Below are 18,394 nucleotides of genomic sequence, written 5' to 3'. Positions count from 1 at the left end.
GGGAATTAAATAAATAATTAATTTCCCTTTTGGGTTGATTTTGTCTAGTGGTTGTTAATATTTGGTTTAAGAATCTGTATTGCAGTCATAATTAATAGTAGCAACAGTTGATCTAACCCAATCTTCTCATGACCAGTATGTAATCCAGCTGTCCATCAACCTATAACTATAATCATACACTTACATGGGCCATCATTTACTAGCCGTCAGATCAATCCCTCAGAAATCGTATCCTCTTTCTCCACCGTCTGATTAAATCATCATCATCACCCAATTTTGGACCACTCAAGTGAGAAAGAAGAAACCAAGAGATATATATATATATATAGTGTGTAGAGAGAGAGAGGGGATGGTGGGCCCACATTCACCCAACATGATCTTCCATGCTTGTACTGGACCCCACCGGCATGCCAATCAGTGGGCCCAGAGAAAATTAGTAAAAATAAAAAAAAAAGGAAAAGAAAAAACTGGAGAGAGTAAAAGTTGAGGTGGAAGGAGAATTGAGTTGGGTGGAGCCCACAGTGTCTGGAAGGAAAGAAAAAGTTGCCAAAAGGAGAAGCGGTTGGTAACAACATCAGCAGGAAGAAGAGAAAAGAAAAAGCTGAAATTTGAATTACGTCCGACCCATCTTTTTACTTTCTTACTCACTAAATTTACTCTTTTATCTAAATAATTTCATATAATCCATTATATTATTATTATTATTATTATATAAATATGATTTAAGTACTAAAATAAATATTTATATTAAAAAAATTGTAAATTTGAAAGTTTGATTTTAATTTAACTAGTAACGTTTAAATAATTTAATATAATTATATTTGAATTTAAATGAACAAATGCGATGAATTCTTTTCCAAATTTTTATTTATAAAAATGAGAGTGGGGCCTACTTTTTTTTTTTTTACATGCACGAAAAAAACAATAGAGAGAGAGAGATATTATAAGCTTTGCCATTATTTAGCCCCCCACATTCTATAAAACCAATAAAAATAAAATTTTCTTCAAAAAATTAAAATAAAATAAAAAATCTAAAAGAGTCCCATTTTCCACATCCCTAGACTACCAGCATAACTTTGAAAAAAAAAAAAAAATTCTCTCTCCATTGCCGTTGACTGATTCCTTCTTCTAAAATCATCATCATCATCATCCCCCTCTTTCACCTTTTTCTTTTACAAGCCAATAAATATACGGCCAGCAGTCTTTCGTTTCCCCTAACAGTTTTTCAAGTCTTTTTTTTTTCTCCAGACAGCAACAGCAAAAAAAAAAAAAAAATTAAAAAAAGGAATCATGAGTGACCTTCATTACTCCATGGCTGCTTGCACCACCTTCCATAACTCTTCCCTCGGTTGGGATCTTCAAAACCTTGGAGTTTTCAACGCAGACATGTCTCTTGGTATTCATACAAACTTTCTTTTCTTTCATATCTTTCACTGTTTTTGTCCATTTCCCTCCTCTCTCTACTTTCGTTTTAATTTAACACCCACACCCATATGCAATTTCCTTAACTATTGTTTTCGTACGTGTGCAGTCATGGATGAAGATCCATTATCACCATTCATGGCTTCCCCTCTGGGATCTGATATCTCAACTGGATATTTGGAAGATGCATTGCTTGAGTTCAGTGAGACGTCCAAACGACGTCGCTTGCTCATTTCCGGCGACCCTGAAAGCAACCAATTCAATCATCTCGCAAAGGTACTACTACTACTGTCTATATTAGGGTAAGATATTGAGGGAGTGTTTATCATTATTTTTATGGTAATGTAATAAATGTAAAATTTTTCAGAGCTACTGGAATTCTAACTGCAACTGGGACCTGGATGAGGAGAATATCAGCTGGATGAACCAAATTTCTGGTGGTGATGGGTTTTCAGGTGACGACGACTTTAATATTTCTTCACCCTTAAATATTGTCCTTTTATGCTTATCATGTTATACTCGACATTCTCTACAATTTATGTATATGTGTGACTGTAATTATGAGGGCATGCTATATTTATTGTCTTTTGTGTTGGGAGAAATTAATGATGTGGGTTTGGCATAATTTGTCGTTATAGATGAACCCAGAAGCACATCAATGAGTGAAGAAGAGAATATGAACGTTCCCGATGAGATAAAAACGGCAGAGGTGGAAGCAATCTCAGCCGTTGAAACTGTTGACTCATCATCTTCTTCTTACAAACATTATAGCTCAGACACCCTTCCTACCAAGTTTCCCTTATCTTCTTCCTCCTCTTCAGGTACTTCTTCCAACATTAATTCACTTAACGAGAAATCCCTGATAAATTAGTTTTGTGGTGTAATGAACTTATGTATTATGTATAGGGATAGGGTTGATGGGTATGAGGAATGTTGGTAGTGATGAGATGATGAAGATGAGAAAGAAGAGGGTGATAAGAAAGGTGGTGTATCCATTTGCATTGGTGAAACCAGGAGGGATTGAAGGAGACATGACGTTGAAGGAGATAAACGAGAGAATACTAATGCCGCCGACGAGACCAGTGAAGCATCCAGTGGGAGATTTTGCTTGCCGGCCATGCGTATCTGCTCATGGTCCTGGTCTTTCCGGCAAAGCGGTCGTCGCTCTTACCAGAATCCATACTCAAGGCAGAGGCACTATCACCATCATCAGAACCAAAGGCTAATTAATTATATTTAGCATATAATCTATATTATATATATATATGTTTTTCTCTTGTTAATTTGAACTGTGCATATATAGTTTATAGATAGTGGGAGCATATCGTGTATATATTATTACTAGTATTATATATTATATTTCATATAGCTGTTAATTACAGTTTAGCTAGCTAGTTTCATTATTATAATGTAGCGTTAAATATTGGGTGCTAGCTACCTTAATTCAAGGCCATATCTATCCACCTATATATACATATATATAAACGTATATATATGTGTGTGTATAACATCTGCGATATTAAAACGTCAAAATGAAGCGTGAAGAGAAAAAAAGAGTAAAGTGAGACAAAAGAAAAAAAATGCAAGGAATAAAGCACAAAGATAGGAAGAACCATTGAAATTATGATCAAATATGTTCAACAAAATTAACCAAATAAAAGATGTATGGTATGTATAGATGTATATGAGATTATATATATATATATATATATAAGTGTATATGTATTATATTATAGGTGGAGATGAGACAAATTAAGCAAACAGGAGTGGTGCAAGTACCTGTAAGGTGTTTTTGGAGAGAATAGTTACGTGTTCTAATCAGTTCTATCTGCTTTACTGTATTATACAACAATAATGGAGTTGTATTAGTTGCAGGTCAGACCAAAAAAAAAAAAAAAAAAAAAAGGAAAATCAATAATTGTTACACCATGTTTCTCCTACCAGCAAGTTACTGTTGTTTAAGAATTATTGCTCTCGTGTATGGTCGGATAATTAATATTTATATTTTGTTATTACGTTAATATGTAATTAGCTGTTAATTAAAGTGAAATTAAGATTCAAATAAGCTAGCTGTATGGCAAATTAAGTGTGGTTTGAAAAAGACTTGGAATTTTGTCTGGTTAAGACAATGATTCTTGTTGTTTAGGTGAATAAGCTTTTGACCTTTTTAAGCCATGCTTGCATGCTTTCATTACACCATGACCCCATTTAGATTTTGTATATATATATATATATTTTTTATGATTATTCTTTACATCTAATTCTCATTTCATTTTCTCATCATATCTTACTCTCAATTATTATTGTACACGTACACACAAACATATATATATATATATATATTACTAATATATCGTACAAGCACATGCTACTCTGTCTAGGTGTGTTGTGTGTACACACACACACACTTTTACACATACGTGTATACTTGTTATTCAAGGTAATTGATTTGAAAGCACTAACTCTTTTTAGTTTTTTTTAACAAATAAATAAATAAATTTCGTAATCAGGGGTTAACAAACATTTACCATATTTTAGTGGGATTTACTTGTAAAGATCTTTACGTACTTACTTTTGTCTTTATAAATGTATCTTAATTACTGTGGGGGTTAATTAGAGTAACACCTAATTATATACACATGGGGTTAATAAATAGTAAAAAATTAGGTTATAATTTTGGTAAAAAGTAGAGGGAGTGATTTATAATAATTTACCAATAATAGAAAAATAATGAAATGTTTGTATTCCAAAATTGTGGTAATTATTGGCGTACAGATATGATTAGTGGACCTGCTGAGTTGGTGGAAGAAGCATTTTCCTCAATTGGTTCCTCTGCCTGCTCTTTTCTGCAACCTCACCAAATAATAATTAATAATAATCATAATAATTACGACCATATTCGTTTAATTAGAAAAAAATACGAATATTTAAAAAAAAATAAGAAAATAAATCCTTGATCTACGCGAGAATATCTTCTGCTTTAACTTTTTTACAAATCCCAAATAGCTTTTTTTTTTTTTTTTTTTAAATTTTAAATATGTATTTGTTATTTGTCTGTATTATGGATTATAAAAGTGACAATTAATTAAGCGGCCACTTTTTGTTTGTTTGTTTGTTTTTTTTAAAAAACTTTTTTTATGACATCAACATGGAGCGGTGGTGACGTCAGGGCCCAAATCTTAATCACTTATTATTAGCCCAGGCCCATTACATTTTGGGCTTCCTCTGAAAATTACATTTTCTCCTTTCATTTTTGTTATATTTAAAAATTTACAATTTTGTTATTTTAATTTGTCTTACCTTTCACTTTAGAATCTTTCCTTCTCTCATGTCAAAATATAATTTTGTTAAATTATTATTTTATATATATATATATGTATATACTCTTGAAAATATAAATGTTATACCAACGATCCAATTATTCGTATAATATATTGATACATTATTATTTAACAATTTATTTTAATATATACCAATAGTATTTTATTATCTTATTGTTTAGTTTATTTGATAAAGTTCTTAATTAAATTTATAGATTTTACATAAAGATGGAGATCTTGATAATGAGATTAAAATATTTTATGATTTAATTTAAAATGTTCTTAATCGTTGGATTATCAAAGTGAGATATTAATGATCCGGCAAGACTAATATATATGTGATGGTCTCTATAAGATAAAAATTAGTTGATCTCATTAATTATATCACATACATAGATGCTGACGTGGCGCAGTTGTTAGTCGCTTCTTCAATTCTGAAAAACTCCTTTCGCAGTCCTCATTCCACTCAAACTTTGCGTTCTGCTTTGTGAGTCGGGTTAGAGGAGCTGCTAGACTGGAGAACCCTTCGACAAACCGGTGGTAATAACCTGCCATCCCCAGGAAGCTGCGAATTTCCTTAACTGTTGTCAGCCTTTCCCAACCAAGTACCGCTTCAACCTTCTCGGGGTTCACTGACACCCCTTCCTTCGATATAATATGTCCTAGGAAGGCGGTTTGCACGTCGACCGGGGACGGGCCACGTTGGCGATCCGCGTGCACGCGATCGGACAGCCCAGATCAATCGCGCGGACGGACGACCCAGATTTAATCGCACGGACGACCCAGATTTAATCAAAAACGGACGGTCCAGATTAAATCAAAATGGACGGCTAAGATCAAAAGGCAAAAGGGTATAAATAGAACCCTCACACCAGACCACAAAACCCTAGCCGCCTGCCCTCGCCGGAGAAGACGAACCAGAGCCGGCTGCCGCCACCCGCCGCCGCACCGGGGAGATTTCTGACCGCTGATCGAGGTAAATTTCATACCCCCGACTCGTTTTTCCACGCTGATTTCTCCAGTGGCCAAATCGGAGCCAAAATCCCGGCCAAACGGCCGAAAGCCAGCGGCGCTGCCGCGTCCCTCCTCAGTTTTTGCCTCCGATGAGGCCCTTCCCGGCCTCCGTTTAATGCAATTTTTATATCACCGTGATCACCATTCTTTTCTCTACAGGTTGATCGGAGCCGAATCACCAAAACACGAACTTCACCGGAGAGCCGCCGCACCCGAGAGCACCGCCGCCGGTAAGCTTCGGTTTTCCGTAAATTTTTAGCCCCCCGAGGGCCGTAGGGTTGTTTTATCACAGGAACCAATGCGAGTGTGGCCGAATTCGGCCGAAAACGATCGAAAACGGCCAACCTGAGGCGAACCGCTGCTGCAAGCGGCGACGCCGTCGCCGGAGCACGGCGGAGCCGCCGTGCCGGAGTTGCGATATTGGCCGAAAGGGGCCCTGGGCCTAATTTGGGATTTTTTGGAACACGTGCAGGTACCAGTAGTGCGTTTCAGTTCCCCGAGAAAAATTCAGGGAAAATTAAGGACAGCCTGTAGGCGCACTGTGAAGCCGTGTTCGGACCCCGAAATGAGTAAGGATCCCTCATCCTATTTCCTATCACGGTATTAAAGATTAATAAATAATTAAATAGTAATTTGAGACTTTATAGATGTATAATTGATTGAGGTTGCCAATGGAGCTCGAGTCTGATACAATGTTGGTCTGTTATTGTTTGATCTAATTTTCAGTATTAAATGCAGTATGAGGTTTGATGTTTTCATTTTATAGTTTCGTGTGCATATTTTACTGTTTTATTGATTATTGGTTGAATGACTGAAATACCGATACTGTATGTTGTCTGTTTGGCATAAACTGCTGTTTGCTTGTTTAAATGTGAATTGATGATGCTGATTGAGGAAAAGAAAAATGAAAGGTTGTGTAGATTGATAATGGTATAATGTGCTCAGCCTGACTAGATATCCTGGGAGATGGTGGACGGACCGGGTCCGTAGGGGACCCTACCGGGATTGTGGTCTCTCATACCGGACGGAGTATGGGGACGGCCCGTTTCACCCTCATACCGGACGGGGTATTGAGGTTTACAGTTTTGGCACCCATACCGGACGGGGTATGGGGACGGCCCTGGAATCTGATTACAAGTATTAAGGGTAACGGGTAGCGGGACCTCTATGGATCCCCATGGATACTAGTAGGCTGGTGAATGAGGAAAAGTAATTGTGAAATGATTGAACTGCAAGGGCGTGATAAGTATTATGTTACACATTTTATATGATTTCATGATGATGATAATGTTATTGCTTTCGTATATTGTTTTATGAATTTCACCGAGGTAAGTGAATGGTAAAAGGTTTTATTACTGATAAATGAGTTTATTGTAAATTATGCTCCATTGGTCTTTTGTGTTTTCTACCCACCTTTATCTCCGTGACGGTGAGATATCGTGATGTCTTTATTGGGCTAGTGTAGCTCATTCCTTATTTAATCATTTCAGATCAGGAAGACATTGTTCCCGAGCCCGTTCCGCAAAAAGACGACGAAGGGGACGCCTAAAGACTCCAAAGTCATATTCATAGTTTACTTTCGAATCTCTCTTTTAGTTAGTTTGATCTTTTATATTTTGAGCACGTTTTTGGTTTTAGTGTAAGGGATGTTAATCGAATTTTGACTTCGCTTCCGCATTTGATATTTTTAATATACATTCCATTTTAAATTTCCGGGGCCGTTACATATTCTTTTAATGAAAGAGTTGAACAGCAAAAATTAGTTTCGGTATAAATATACATATAATGTTTGTATTTTTGAGTAATTTTAAATTAAAAATCTGTTATAGTTATATTTTAAATTTAATTTTTCACGTGCAATATAATTTTTAAATATAAATAGATTATATTAAATTTTTATTTTTATTTTTCACTGCGTATTATGCACATATTACAATCCATGTATCAAAGTCATAGCTTTTGTGTTTAAATTATATTACTAAATTTTAATTTTTGATTTCAGATCTTAAATTTAAGCTACTGAAAATTAATGTAGCTGCTGGAAAATTACTGCCTACAATATATATATATATATATATATATATATATATATATATATATGAGATATAGATACATAAATTTTTTTTCTGCTAGTTGTTGTACTCCCGCAACAAATATATATATATATATATGTATATGATATGTGTATATATAATGAAGAAAAATTGGGCAGGGGCTTTACCCACTGCACCAATATATATATGATGTATATATATATATATATATAGATATGTATATGTGTATGTAATGTGAGTCAAAAAAATTATTTCTTTTGAATATTTTGTCTATATATTTACAATAATTTTTGAAATTTTTAATCGTAAATATATATCATATTTAATTTTTAATTATTACATGTATGTTTGTACTTTATGTAATTTTGAATTAAGTATTACATATAATGTAAATTTATTAGGACTAATTGTATGTAGATATTTTGAATAAGATTAATTTTATACTAGTAATTTGATCACTATACTCTTTACAATTATTTTGATAATTATATTCTCTAATTTAAAATTAAGTTCATGAAGATATTTTATTATATAATTTGCTATCAAAACAAATAAATTTATTTATTTTTTATTTACAATTAATGGTCTAAGAAATATGAGACTTGTACTTCAAAAATAAAATAAAATTATTTGTTACAAGAGATGCATATATAAAAAGAATTATTTTGATTTTATATTAATTGTTTGGACTACCCATAAAATACTAAATTTTATTAATTCTTGGACATTATAATAATTATACTCAACTATACTAATAGGAACAATGTAACGGCTCCGAAAATTTAAAATGAAATTTATATTAAAAATATCAAATGCGGAAGCGAAGTCAAAATTCGATTAACATCCCTTACACTGAAACCAGAAAAATGTGCTTAAAATATAAAAGATCAAACTAACTAAAAGAGAAATTTGAAAGTAAAGCTATGAATATGACTTTGGAGTCTTTAGGCGTCCCATTCGTCGTCTTCTTGCGGAACGGGCTCGGGAACAATGTCTTCCTGATCTGAAATGATTAAATAAGGAATGAGCTACACTAGCCTAGTAAGGGCATCACGATATCTCACCGTCACGGAGGTAAAGGTAGGTAGAAAACACAAAAAGACCAATGAAGCATAATTTACAACAAACTCATTTATCAGTAATAAAACCTTTTACCATTCACTTACCTCGGTGAAATTCATAAAACAATATACGAAAGCAATAACATTATCATCATCATGAAATCATATAAACTGTGTAACATAATACTTATCACACCCTTGCAATTCAATCATTTCACAATTACTTTTCCTCATTCACCAGTCTACTAGTATCCATGGGGATCCATAGGGGTCCCGCTACCCGTTACCCTTAATACTTGTAATCAGATTCCAGGGCCGTCCCCATACCCCGTCCGGTATGGGCGCCAAAACTATAAACCTCATTACCCCGTCCGGTATGAGGGTGAAGCGGGCCGTCCCCATACCCTGTCTGGTATGGGCGCCAAAACACATAAGATCTCCATACCCCGTCCGGTATGGGAGACCACAATCCCGGTAGGGTTCCCTACGGACCCGGTCCGTCCACCATCTCTCAGGATATCTAGTCAGGCTGACCACATTATACAATTACCCATTTACATAATCTTTCATTCTCTTTTCCCTCAGTCAGCATCATCAATCCACATGCAAACAAGCAAAACGGTAATTTATGCCAAACAGACAACATACAGCATCAACATCCCAGTCATTCGATCCATAATCAGTAAAACAGTAAAATATGCACACGAAACTATAAAATGAAAACATCAAACCTCATACTGCATTTAAAACTGTAAAACAGGCCAAATAACAGTTAACCGACAAACACACTAGACTCGGGCTCCATTAGCGACCTTAAGCAATTTTCACACATTCGTTGATTCATGAAATACCATTTTATCATTTATTGAACTTTAATACCGTGATAGGAGATAGGGTGAGGGGTCCTTACTCATTTTGGGGTCCGAACACGGCTTCACAGTGCGCCTACAGGCTGTCCCTAATTTTCCCTGAATTTTTCCCGGGGAACTGAAACACACTAACGGTACCTGCACGTGTTCAAAAAAATCTCAAATTAGGCCCAGGGCCCCTTTTTGGCCAATATCGCAATTCCGGCACGGCGGCTCCGCCGTGCTCCGGCGACGGCGCCGCCGCTTGCGGCGGCGATTCGCCTCGGGTTGGCCGTTTTCGGCCGTTTCCAGCCGAATTTGGCCACACTCGCATCTGTCCCTGCGATAAAACAACCCTAGGGCCCTCGTGGAGCCAAAAAATTACAGAAAACTGAAGCTTACCAGCGGCGGTGCTCTCAGGTGCGACGGCTCTCCGGTGAGATTCGTGCTTTGGTGATTCGGCTCCGATCAACTGTGCAATGAAGGTTGGGTCTCGGTGATGATAAGCTGCAATGTATATGATTGCCGCTCGAAAATTAAGGACAGCAGAGAGAGAGCTTCTTCTGTGACAGAGATGGCCTGAGCTGTTTGGAGTCGCGCTGAAGAAAATACAGAGATGGGTGATATTTGTGCTTATGTCAATAAGTAGAGGCCAGTAATTGGTTCTGCGAGTAGAAGGAAAATAAAGAGTGAAAAGAACAATTTGAGGGGATTTTCTGAGTATCTTGCGAAGAGTTCATGGAGAAGATGAGCTCTCTCTCTCTTCTCGGCCTCTCTCTCTCTCTACGCCTCTTTGGCCTTGGGGATTCCTCCTTTCTCTGTCTTCGAGTTTCGTTCTGTATAGTGGAGCGAAGCTGTTTAGATCAGCATCCCCGCACTGAAGATTCTCCAAAAATCACGAAAACCCATCTCTTCCCGCTCGCGACGTGCACGTCCTTCCTTCCTTCTTCTTCTCCCGTTCTCTGCGCCACTTCGCTGCTTATAGTGGAGCGAAGCGGTTTAGATCAGCATCCCCGCACTGAAGGTTCTCCAAAAATCACGAAAACCCATCTCTTCCCGCTCGCGACGTGCACGTCTTCGCTTCCTTCTTCTTCTCCCGTTCTCTGCGCCACCACGCTGCCTCTCTTTTTTTTTTGGCTGAATAAATAATAAATGAGGAAATTACAAAAATGCCCACGTTCTGGGCGTACAAACGACCTGACAACAAGGAGACTATTTAGTGTAAAACAATTTATGGAAGTTATATAGGGATACAATTGGTAACATTACTTACTTTTAAAATATGTGTGAGAATCAATTTGACTATCAAGAGACTCATTCATAATGTTAGGGGATTACTTTATTCCACTAAATTAAAATATAAATTTCTTTAAATTATTTGATTTATTTAGTGAAAATGTCATTTAGATAAAAAATTCATTTTTTATGATATATGTAAATGTATTATTATATTATTGCATTTCTTTTCTTAAATTCCAGATTTCTCAATATATTTGTTATATCACTGCATGACATACTTGATGCCAATAAATTGGTTGAACTAAATTTTGATAACTGGTACCGAAATATGAGAATTGTTCTCATGCATGAAAAACTTATTGACATGATCGATAAGCCTGCCAGAGAGACCCCACCTGAGGATGATGCTGAGGCAGTCAAAGATTTTCAGAAATACTTGACAGATTATCTTACTGCCAAATGCATTATTTTTGCTTCTATGAGTTCTGAACTCCAGATGAAACATGAGGATATGGATCCCCATGCAATCATCGATAATCTTAAGAATATATATGGTGCACAAAGTAGGACAGCTAGATACCAGTTATCTAAGTCTTTATTTGGATCCAAGTTGACTGCTAACTCTCCAGTTGGGCCCCATATTTTGAACGTGATTGGTCTTATTGAAGAACTTTAAAAATTAGGGTGCACACTAGGTAAAGAACTTTCTCAAGATTTGATCTTGCAGTCACTACTTGAGTCTTTTTCACAAGTTATTATTAATTTCAACATGAATAAAATGGATTGTGATCTTCATGATATGCTCAATATATTGATTGATTATAGAAATCAAATTGTATCTGAGAAGAAGAAAAGAACTGTCATGTTGGTTGGCAATTCTTCTAAAAGGAAGGGTAAGGGTAAAAAGAAGCCCAAGAAATCCGTTGAACCTTTGGGTGGTATGACCAAACCCAAAGATAAGACAAAAGCTGACTAATCTGATGCTGAATGTTTCTTCTGCAAGAAGAAATGACTTTGGAAGAGAAACTGTAAGGAGTATCTTGCATATCTAAAAGATAAAAAAATAATGTGAGACCTTAATGAAAAGTGTTTTCATAATTTTCTTAACTTATATTAAATCATCTGTATTAGTATTAGATACCTATAGTCATTTTAACATTTGCAATACATTGTAAAAATTACAAATTAATATAAGATTGAATAAAAAAGAAGTTAATCTTCAAGTTAGGAATGATGCAAAAGTTGCAGCTCTAGCTTTAGGACCAATTTCTCTTAGGATGCCTACAGGCAAGGTATTTTTGTTGGAGGATTGTTATTACGTTTCTAAATTTGTTTTGAACATAATTTTAATATCTTTTTTAGACCAACATGGTTTTCGTATTATTTCGAATAATGGAGTTTGTTCTATTTATCATGATAATGATTTATATGCAAATGGTTATCTCCAAAATGGTATTTATGTCTTACCTTATATGAATGAAAACTCAGTTTTGCATGTTTCTAGTCTTAAGAGAAAAAGAGATGATTAAGTAAATTATACATATCTTTGGTATAGTAGGCTTGGTCATGGTGGATATAAAAGAATAAACAAGTTGTATAAGGAAGGTTACCTTAATAAATATGATTATGAATCATATCCAACTTGTGAATCTTATCTAAAAGAAAAATTGAGCAAATCTCCATTTGTTGGAAGTGGAGAAAGAGCTTCTGAATTATTGAGAGTAATTCATACTGATGTTTGTGGCCCCATGAAAACTCAAGCCAGAAGAGGATATTCTTACTTTGTTACCTTCACTGATGATATGTCTAAAATATGGATTTGTATATCTTATGAAACATAAATCTGAGTCTTTTAAAATGTTCAAAAGATTCCATAGTGAAGTTGAGAAATATATTGACAAATACATTAAAGTGCTAAGGTCTGATAGAGAAGGAGAATATCTCAGTGATGATTTTACTAGATATCTTAAAGAGAATAAGACTATCCCACAATGAACCCCTCCTGGAACACCACAACACAATAGTATGTCCGAAAGAAGAAATTGAACCTTATTAGATATAGTGAGATCAATGATGGAGTTACAGATCTTTTAATTAATTTATAGGGATATGCTTTAGAAACTGCAATATATTTTTTAAATAAAGTATCCACTAAATCAGTCTCTACAACACCATATGAGATATGGAAAGGACGTAAATCGAGTTTTAAGCACGTTAAAGTTTGAGGTTGTCCAACTTATGTTAAGAGATTATAAACTGATAAACTTAACTCAAGATCTGATAAGTGCAAATTCATTGGGTATTCTAAAGAAACAATGAATATTATTTCTATCACCCATGTAACACCCAAATAAAAATAAAATTTTTTATTTTATTTATTTTTATTTTTATTTATTTGTTTGATTTTTTTTTATTTAATTTAATTTAATGAAAATAAAAATAATAATAGTGATAAAATTGGGTAAAAATATTATTTAGATTTAATTGAAATTGATTTTGGGAAAAAAAGTGAAAATTTGGATTCTAGGGGTTTTTTTGAAAAGAAAATCAGAAACCGAGGGTCAAAACACAATTTAGAAAAGTTGTGCCACGTCAGCAGCCACATCAGCGGCCCGGTCAGCAGCCCCGGCCAACCAGGACGCACCGCATGGCAAGGCAACGCTGACCAGGGAACGGGCCACGTGGGCGATCCGCGTGCGCGCGATCGGACGGCCCAGATCCGTTCCCACGCACACGGACGGCCCAGATCAAACGTGCGCATGGACGGCCCGGATTCACGCGCACAGACAACCCAGATTCAATCAGGCACAGACAGCCAAGATTGCATCGCGATGAACGGCCCAGATTTAATCCCAATTAAATCGCGATCGAACGGTCCATATTTAATCTTGATGGACGGTTGAGATTAAAAGGCAAAGGGTATAAATAACCCCACCCACACCTGACCACAAAAACCCTAGCCGCCAGTGCCTCGCCGGAGAAGAAGAACCAGACGCCGGAGGAGCCGGCCGCCGCCACCTGCCGCCGCACCGGGAAAGTTTTTGACCGCTGATCGAGGTAAATTTTCTCCCCCTTGCTCGTTTTTCGATGCTGAGTCCGCCTATGGCCAAATCGGAGCCAAACCACCGGCCAAACGGCCAAAAAACCCAGCCGAAGCCTAGCGGCACTGCCGCGCCCCTCCTCGATTTTTGCCTCCGATGAGGCCCTTCCCGGCCTCCGTTCGATGCAATTTTTATACCACTGTGATCACCGTTCTCTTCTCTACAGGTTGATCGGAGCCAAACATCTAAATGTAACTCACGCCGGAGGAGCCGCCGCACCTGAGAGCACCACCGCCGGTAAGTTTCAGTTTTTCGTAATTTTTTGGCCCACCGAGGGCCCTAGGATTGTTTTATTGCAGGGACTGATGCAAGTGTGGCCGAATTCGACTGAAAACGGCCGAAAACGGTCAACCCGAGGCGAATCGCCGCCGCAAGTGGCGGCACCGTCGCTGGAGCACGGCGGAGCCGCCGTGCTGGAATTGCGATATTGGCCGAAAGGGGCCCTAGGTCTGATTTGGGATTTTTTGGGACACGTGCAGGTACCGGTAGTGCGTTTCAGTTTTCCAGAAAAAATTCAGGGAAATTAGGGACAGTCTGTAGGCGCACTGTAGAGCCGTATTCAGACCCCGAAACAAGTAAGGACCTCTCACCCTATTTCCTATCACGGTATTAAAGCTAAATAAATAATTAAACTGTACTGTGTGACTTTATAGATGTATAATTGATTTAGGGTTGCCAATGGAGCACGAGTCTGATACTGTGTTGGTCTGTTATTATTTGATTTAATTTTCAGTATTAAATACAGCATGATGTTTGATGTAATTATATTATGGTCTCATATGAATGAACTATATTTCTTTTATTATGATTTATATTATGGTGAACCCGGTACTGTATTGTCTTATTTGGTGTCAATTACTGATTTACATGTTTTGTATGATTGGATGATTGAGATTAAGGAAAAAGGCAAAAAGGTTATGTGAATTGATAAGTGGATAGTGTGGACAGCCTGACTAGATATCCTGGGAGATGATGGACGGACCGGGTCCGTAGGGAACCCTACCGGGAATGTGGTCTTTCATACCGGACGGGGTATGAGAACGGCCCTGGAATCAGGTTGTGAATGTTAATGGTTCACGTGTAGAGGGGACCCCCTATGGATCCCCAGGGATACTAGTAGACTGGTAAAAGAGAAAATCTGTTTCCTGATGATTGAAATGTAAATGTGTGATATATGTTGTGTTACAAAGTGTATATGATTTCATGATATTATAAGTTTATTATTTTCAGATGTTGTTTTCATGGATTTCGCTGAGGTAAGTGGACAGTAAAGGATTTTATTATTGATAAAAGAATTTGTTATAAATTATGCTCCATTTGTTATTTTGTTTTATACTCGCCTTTACTTCCGTGGCGGTGAGATAGTGTGATGTCTTTACTGGGCTGGTGTAGCTCATTCCTTATTTAACCATTTCAGATCAGGGAGACATTGTTCCCGAGCCCGTTCCGCAGGAAGATGGCGAAGGGGACGCCTAAAGAGTTCATAGTTATATTTATAGTTCTTATCTCGAGTATCTCTTTTAGTTAGTTTGTTCTTTCATGATTTGAGTACGTTTTGGTTATTGTGTAAGGGATGTTAATCAAAATTTTTATTACGCTTCCGCATTTGACATTTTTAATACATATATCTCATTTAAATTTTCGGGGCCGTTACAACCCATCTGACCATAAAGTGTTTGTGGCCAGAGGAGCAACCTTTTTGGAAAGGAAATTTCTTTTTGAAGGAAATTATAGTGAAAGAATTGAACTTGATGAAGTTCAAAAAACTAATGAATTAATACAAGAAGAGGATCATGAGAAGCAAGTTGAGCAACCTTTACTAGATATTTTGAAGATGGCAAGGAAGTTGTCATCTGCAATAGTTAAGGTTCAAGAAACAAGCGTTGTTTAAGGACTAGTTAATGAACCTGTTCAAAATCAGATTGAACAGCAACCTAATCTAGTACAAAGTGAGAAAGTTATACACGAACCTCTTAGAAGGTTTGGTAGACGATGTCATGCACCATACAGGTTAAATCTTTTAATGCAAGATGATGTAACAAATGAGGTTAATCATGATGATGATGACCCCAAGACCTATAAAGAGGCTATGCAAGGTTCTGATTATGAGAAATGGATAAAGGCCATGGAATCTAAAATAAAATCCATGAAGGTAAATAAAGTTTAGACTTTGGTTGAAACTTCAATGGATATAGAGCCTATTAGTTGTAGGTAGGTTTTTAAGAAAAAAATTAGAGCAGACGGAAAGGTGGAGACCTATAAAGTCCGTCTTGTTGTTAAGGGGTATCGTCAAAAGGAGGGAATCGATTATGACGAAACATTTTTTCCTGTAGCAATGCTCAAATCTATTCGGATTCTACTTGTTGTAGCTGCATACTATGATTATGAGATGTGACAAATGGATATGAAAACAGCTTTCCTAAATGGTGAGTTAGAAGAGGATGTGTATATGACACAACTTGAAGGTTTCATATCCCCATTTGATCATGATAAAATCTGTAAGCTATAAAGATCCATTTATGGATTAAAACAAGCATCTCTGAGTTGAAATATTCATTTTAACAAAACAATTAAAAGGTTCAATTTTGTTAAATGCGAAAAGGAATCTTGTGTGTACAAAAGGCTAGTGGGAGTACGATTATTTTTTTAGTGTTGTATGTAGATGATATATTACTCATTGGGAAGGACATACCAGCATTACAAAATATAAAGATTTGGCTATCTGAACAGTTCTCCATGAAAGACTTGGGAGAAATAGCTTATATACTGGGATAAAAATCTATAGAGATAGATCTAAGAAGTTGCTTGGACTTTCCCAGTTTATGTATATTGACACCATTTTGAAGAAGTTTAATATAGAAAATTCTAAAAGGGGCTATCTACCGATAAGCACTGGAAGTACTCTAAGTAGAGAGAATTTTCCTAAGACCTCTGAAGAGAGAGAAAAAATGGGTAGAGTCCTGTATGCTAATTCAGTGGGAGCTATCATGTATACCATGACATGTACACATCTTGATGTGGTTTATGCACTAGGAGTGCTTAACCGATATCAGACAAATCCTGGTGAGGAACATTGGAAAGTGGTAAAAACCATTTTTAAGTACTTGAGAAGAACTAAAGACCAACTCCTCATCTATGGAGAATCTGAGTTAAAACTAGAAGATTATATCGATGCAAGTTTTGCTTCAAATAAAGATGATAGTAAATCTAAATCTGATTATATTTTCACCTTAAATGGTGGTGCAGTGAGTTAGAAAAGTTTCAAATAAGGTACGATAGCTAATTCAATGATCGAAGTAGAATATATAGCGGCAAGTGAAACTGCTAAGGAAGCTGTTTGGATGAAGAAGTTCTTAACTGAACTTGGCATGGTTCCTTCAATAGAAGGTCCAGTTCCATTATTGTGTGACAATACTGGAGTGATCGCTCAAGCAAAAGAGCCGAGATCATATCAAAAGTTCAAACACATTTTGCGTAGGTACCACTTAATTAGAGAAATCATTGAACGTGGGGACGTTCAATTTAAAAGGTTGATCGAAAGGATAATGCAGCTGATCCGTTCACTAAAGCTCTTGGTGCAAAGGAGTTTGACAAGCATAAGTGGAAGTTAGGAATGGAGTACATGACAAATTGGATCTAGTGCAAGTGAGAGATTATTGGAGATATAAGTGTTATGTCCACGATCTAATTATTCGTGTAATATATTGAATACATTATTATTTAACAATTTATTTTAATATATGACAATAATATTTTATTATTATATCGTTTAATTTATGTGATAAAGTTCTTAATTAAATTTGTAGGTTTTATATCAAGATGAGGATATTAATAATGAGCGTAAAATATTTCATGACTTAATTTAAAATATTCTTAGTCGTTTGATCATTAAAATGAGACATTAATGATCCAATAAGACTAATATATATGTGATGGTCTCTATAAAATAAAGATTAATTGATCTCATTAATTAAATCATATATATAGATGATGCATATGGAGATATGATCATTGAACCGAACCAATTAAAAATTTCTAATGGTTAATATTATCTTAAACTGTCAATAAAATATTTTCTTATTTTGATAAGATGTAAGAATTTTCTTAGACCTGAGATAATCATAGTAATTGATAAATCATTTATTACACTTTGATTTTGGACACCTATTGTCATAAAACTATAATTGAAAGGATATTGAGTGTAATTAAATACTTATAGAATTAATGATTGATCAAGATGTGATCTGTCAAATTCGGTAATAAGTTTAAGTTTTATGTTGTCATTCATTATAATGATTAAATTAAGACTTTAGTCAGGGTAGTTGAATGAAGGAA

General features: G+C 35.9%; 1 protein-coding gene and 1 pseudogene across 1 annotated transcript; both read left to right on the top strand.

Annotated features, from left to right (window-relative positions):
* Positions 1–1,046: 1,046 nt before the first annotated feature.
* Positions 1,047–2,808, top strand: LOC110825535 (uncharacterized). Its single transcript, XM_022056001.2, has 5 exons — positions 1,047–1,396; positions 1,532–1,698; positions 1,790–1,877; positions 2,061–2,243; positions 2,329–2,808. The coding sequence occupies exons 1-5, from the start codon at positions 1,291–1,293 to the stop codon at positions 2,646–2,648; spliced, it is 864 nt and encodes a 287-aa protein (XP_021911693.2). The 5' UTR covers positions 1,047–1,290; the 3' UTR covers positions 2,649–2,808.
* A 14,199-nt stretch (positions 2,809–17,007) lies between these two features.
* Positions 17,008–17,670, top strand: LOC148268949 (secreted RxLR effector protein 161 pseudogene; annotated as a pseudogene).
* The last annotated feature ends 724 nt before the right edge of the window (positions 17,671–18,394 follow it).

The sequence above is a fragment of the Carica papaya genome, chromosome 2 (genome assembly GCF_054855325.1).
Source record: "Carica papaya isolate Zhongbai chromosome 2, ASM5485532v1, whole genome shotgun sequence".
NCBI classification, from domain to species: Eukaryota; Viridiplantae; Streptophyta; class Magnoliopsida; order Brassicales; family Caricaceae; genus Carica; species Carica papaya.
The sequence above is the reverse complement of the archived record's forward strand: the minus strand, read 5'-3'. Positions and strand labels throughout refer to the sequence as shown.

What these genes read in the sequence shown, in the direction of transcription:
- LOC110825535 (XM_022056001.2), top strand. Translation starts at nt 1,291, where the DNA reads ATGAGTGACCTTCATTACTCCATGGCTGCTTGCACCACCTTCCATAAC. An exon ending in TGGTGGTGATGGGTTTTCAG is followed by an intron (nt 1,878 to 2,060) that starts GTGACGACGACT and finishes TTGTCGTTATAG; the next exon opens with ATGAACCCAGAAGCACATCA. An exon ending in ATCTTCTTCCTCCTCTTCAG is followed by an intron (nt 2,244 to 2,328) that starts GTACTTCTTCCA and finishes TATTATGTATAG; the next exon opens with GGATAGGGTTGATGGGTATG.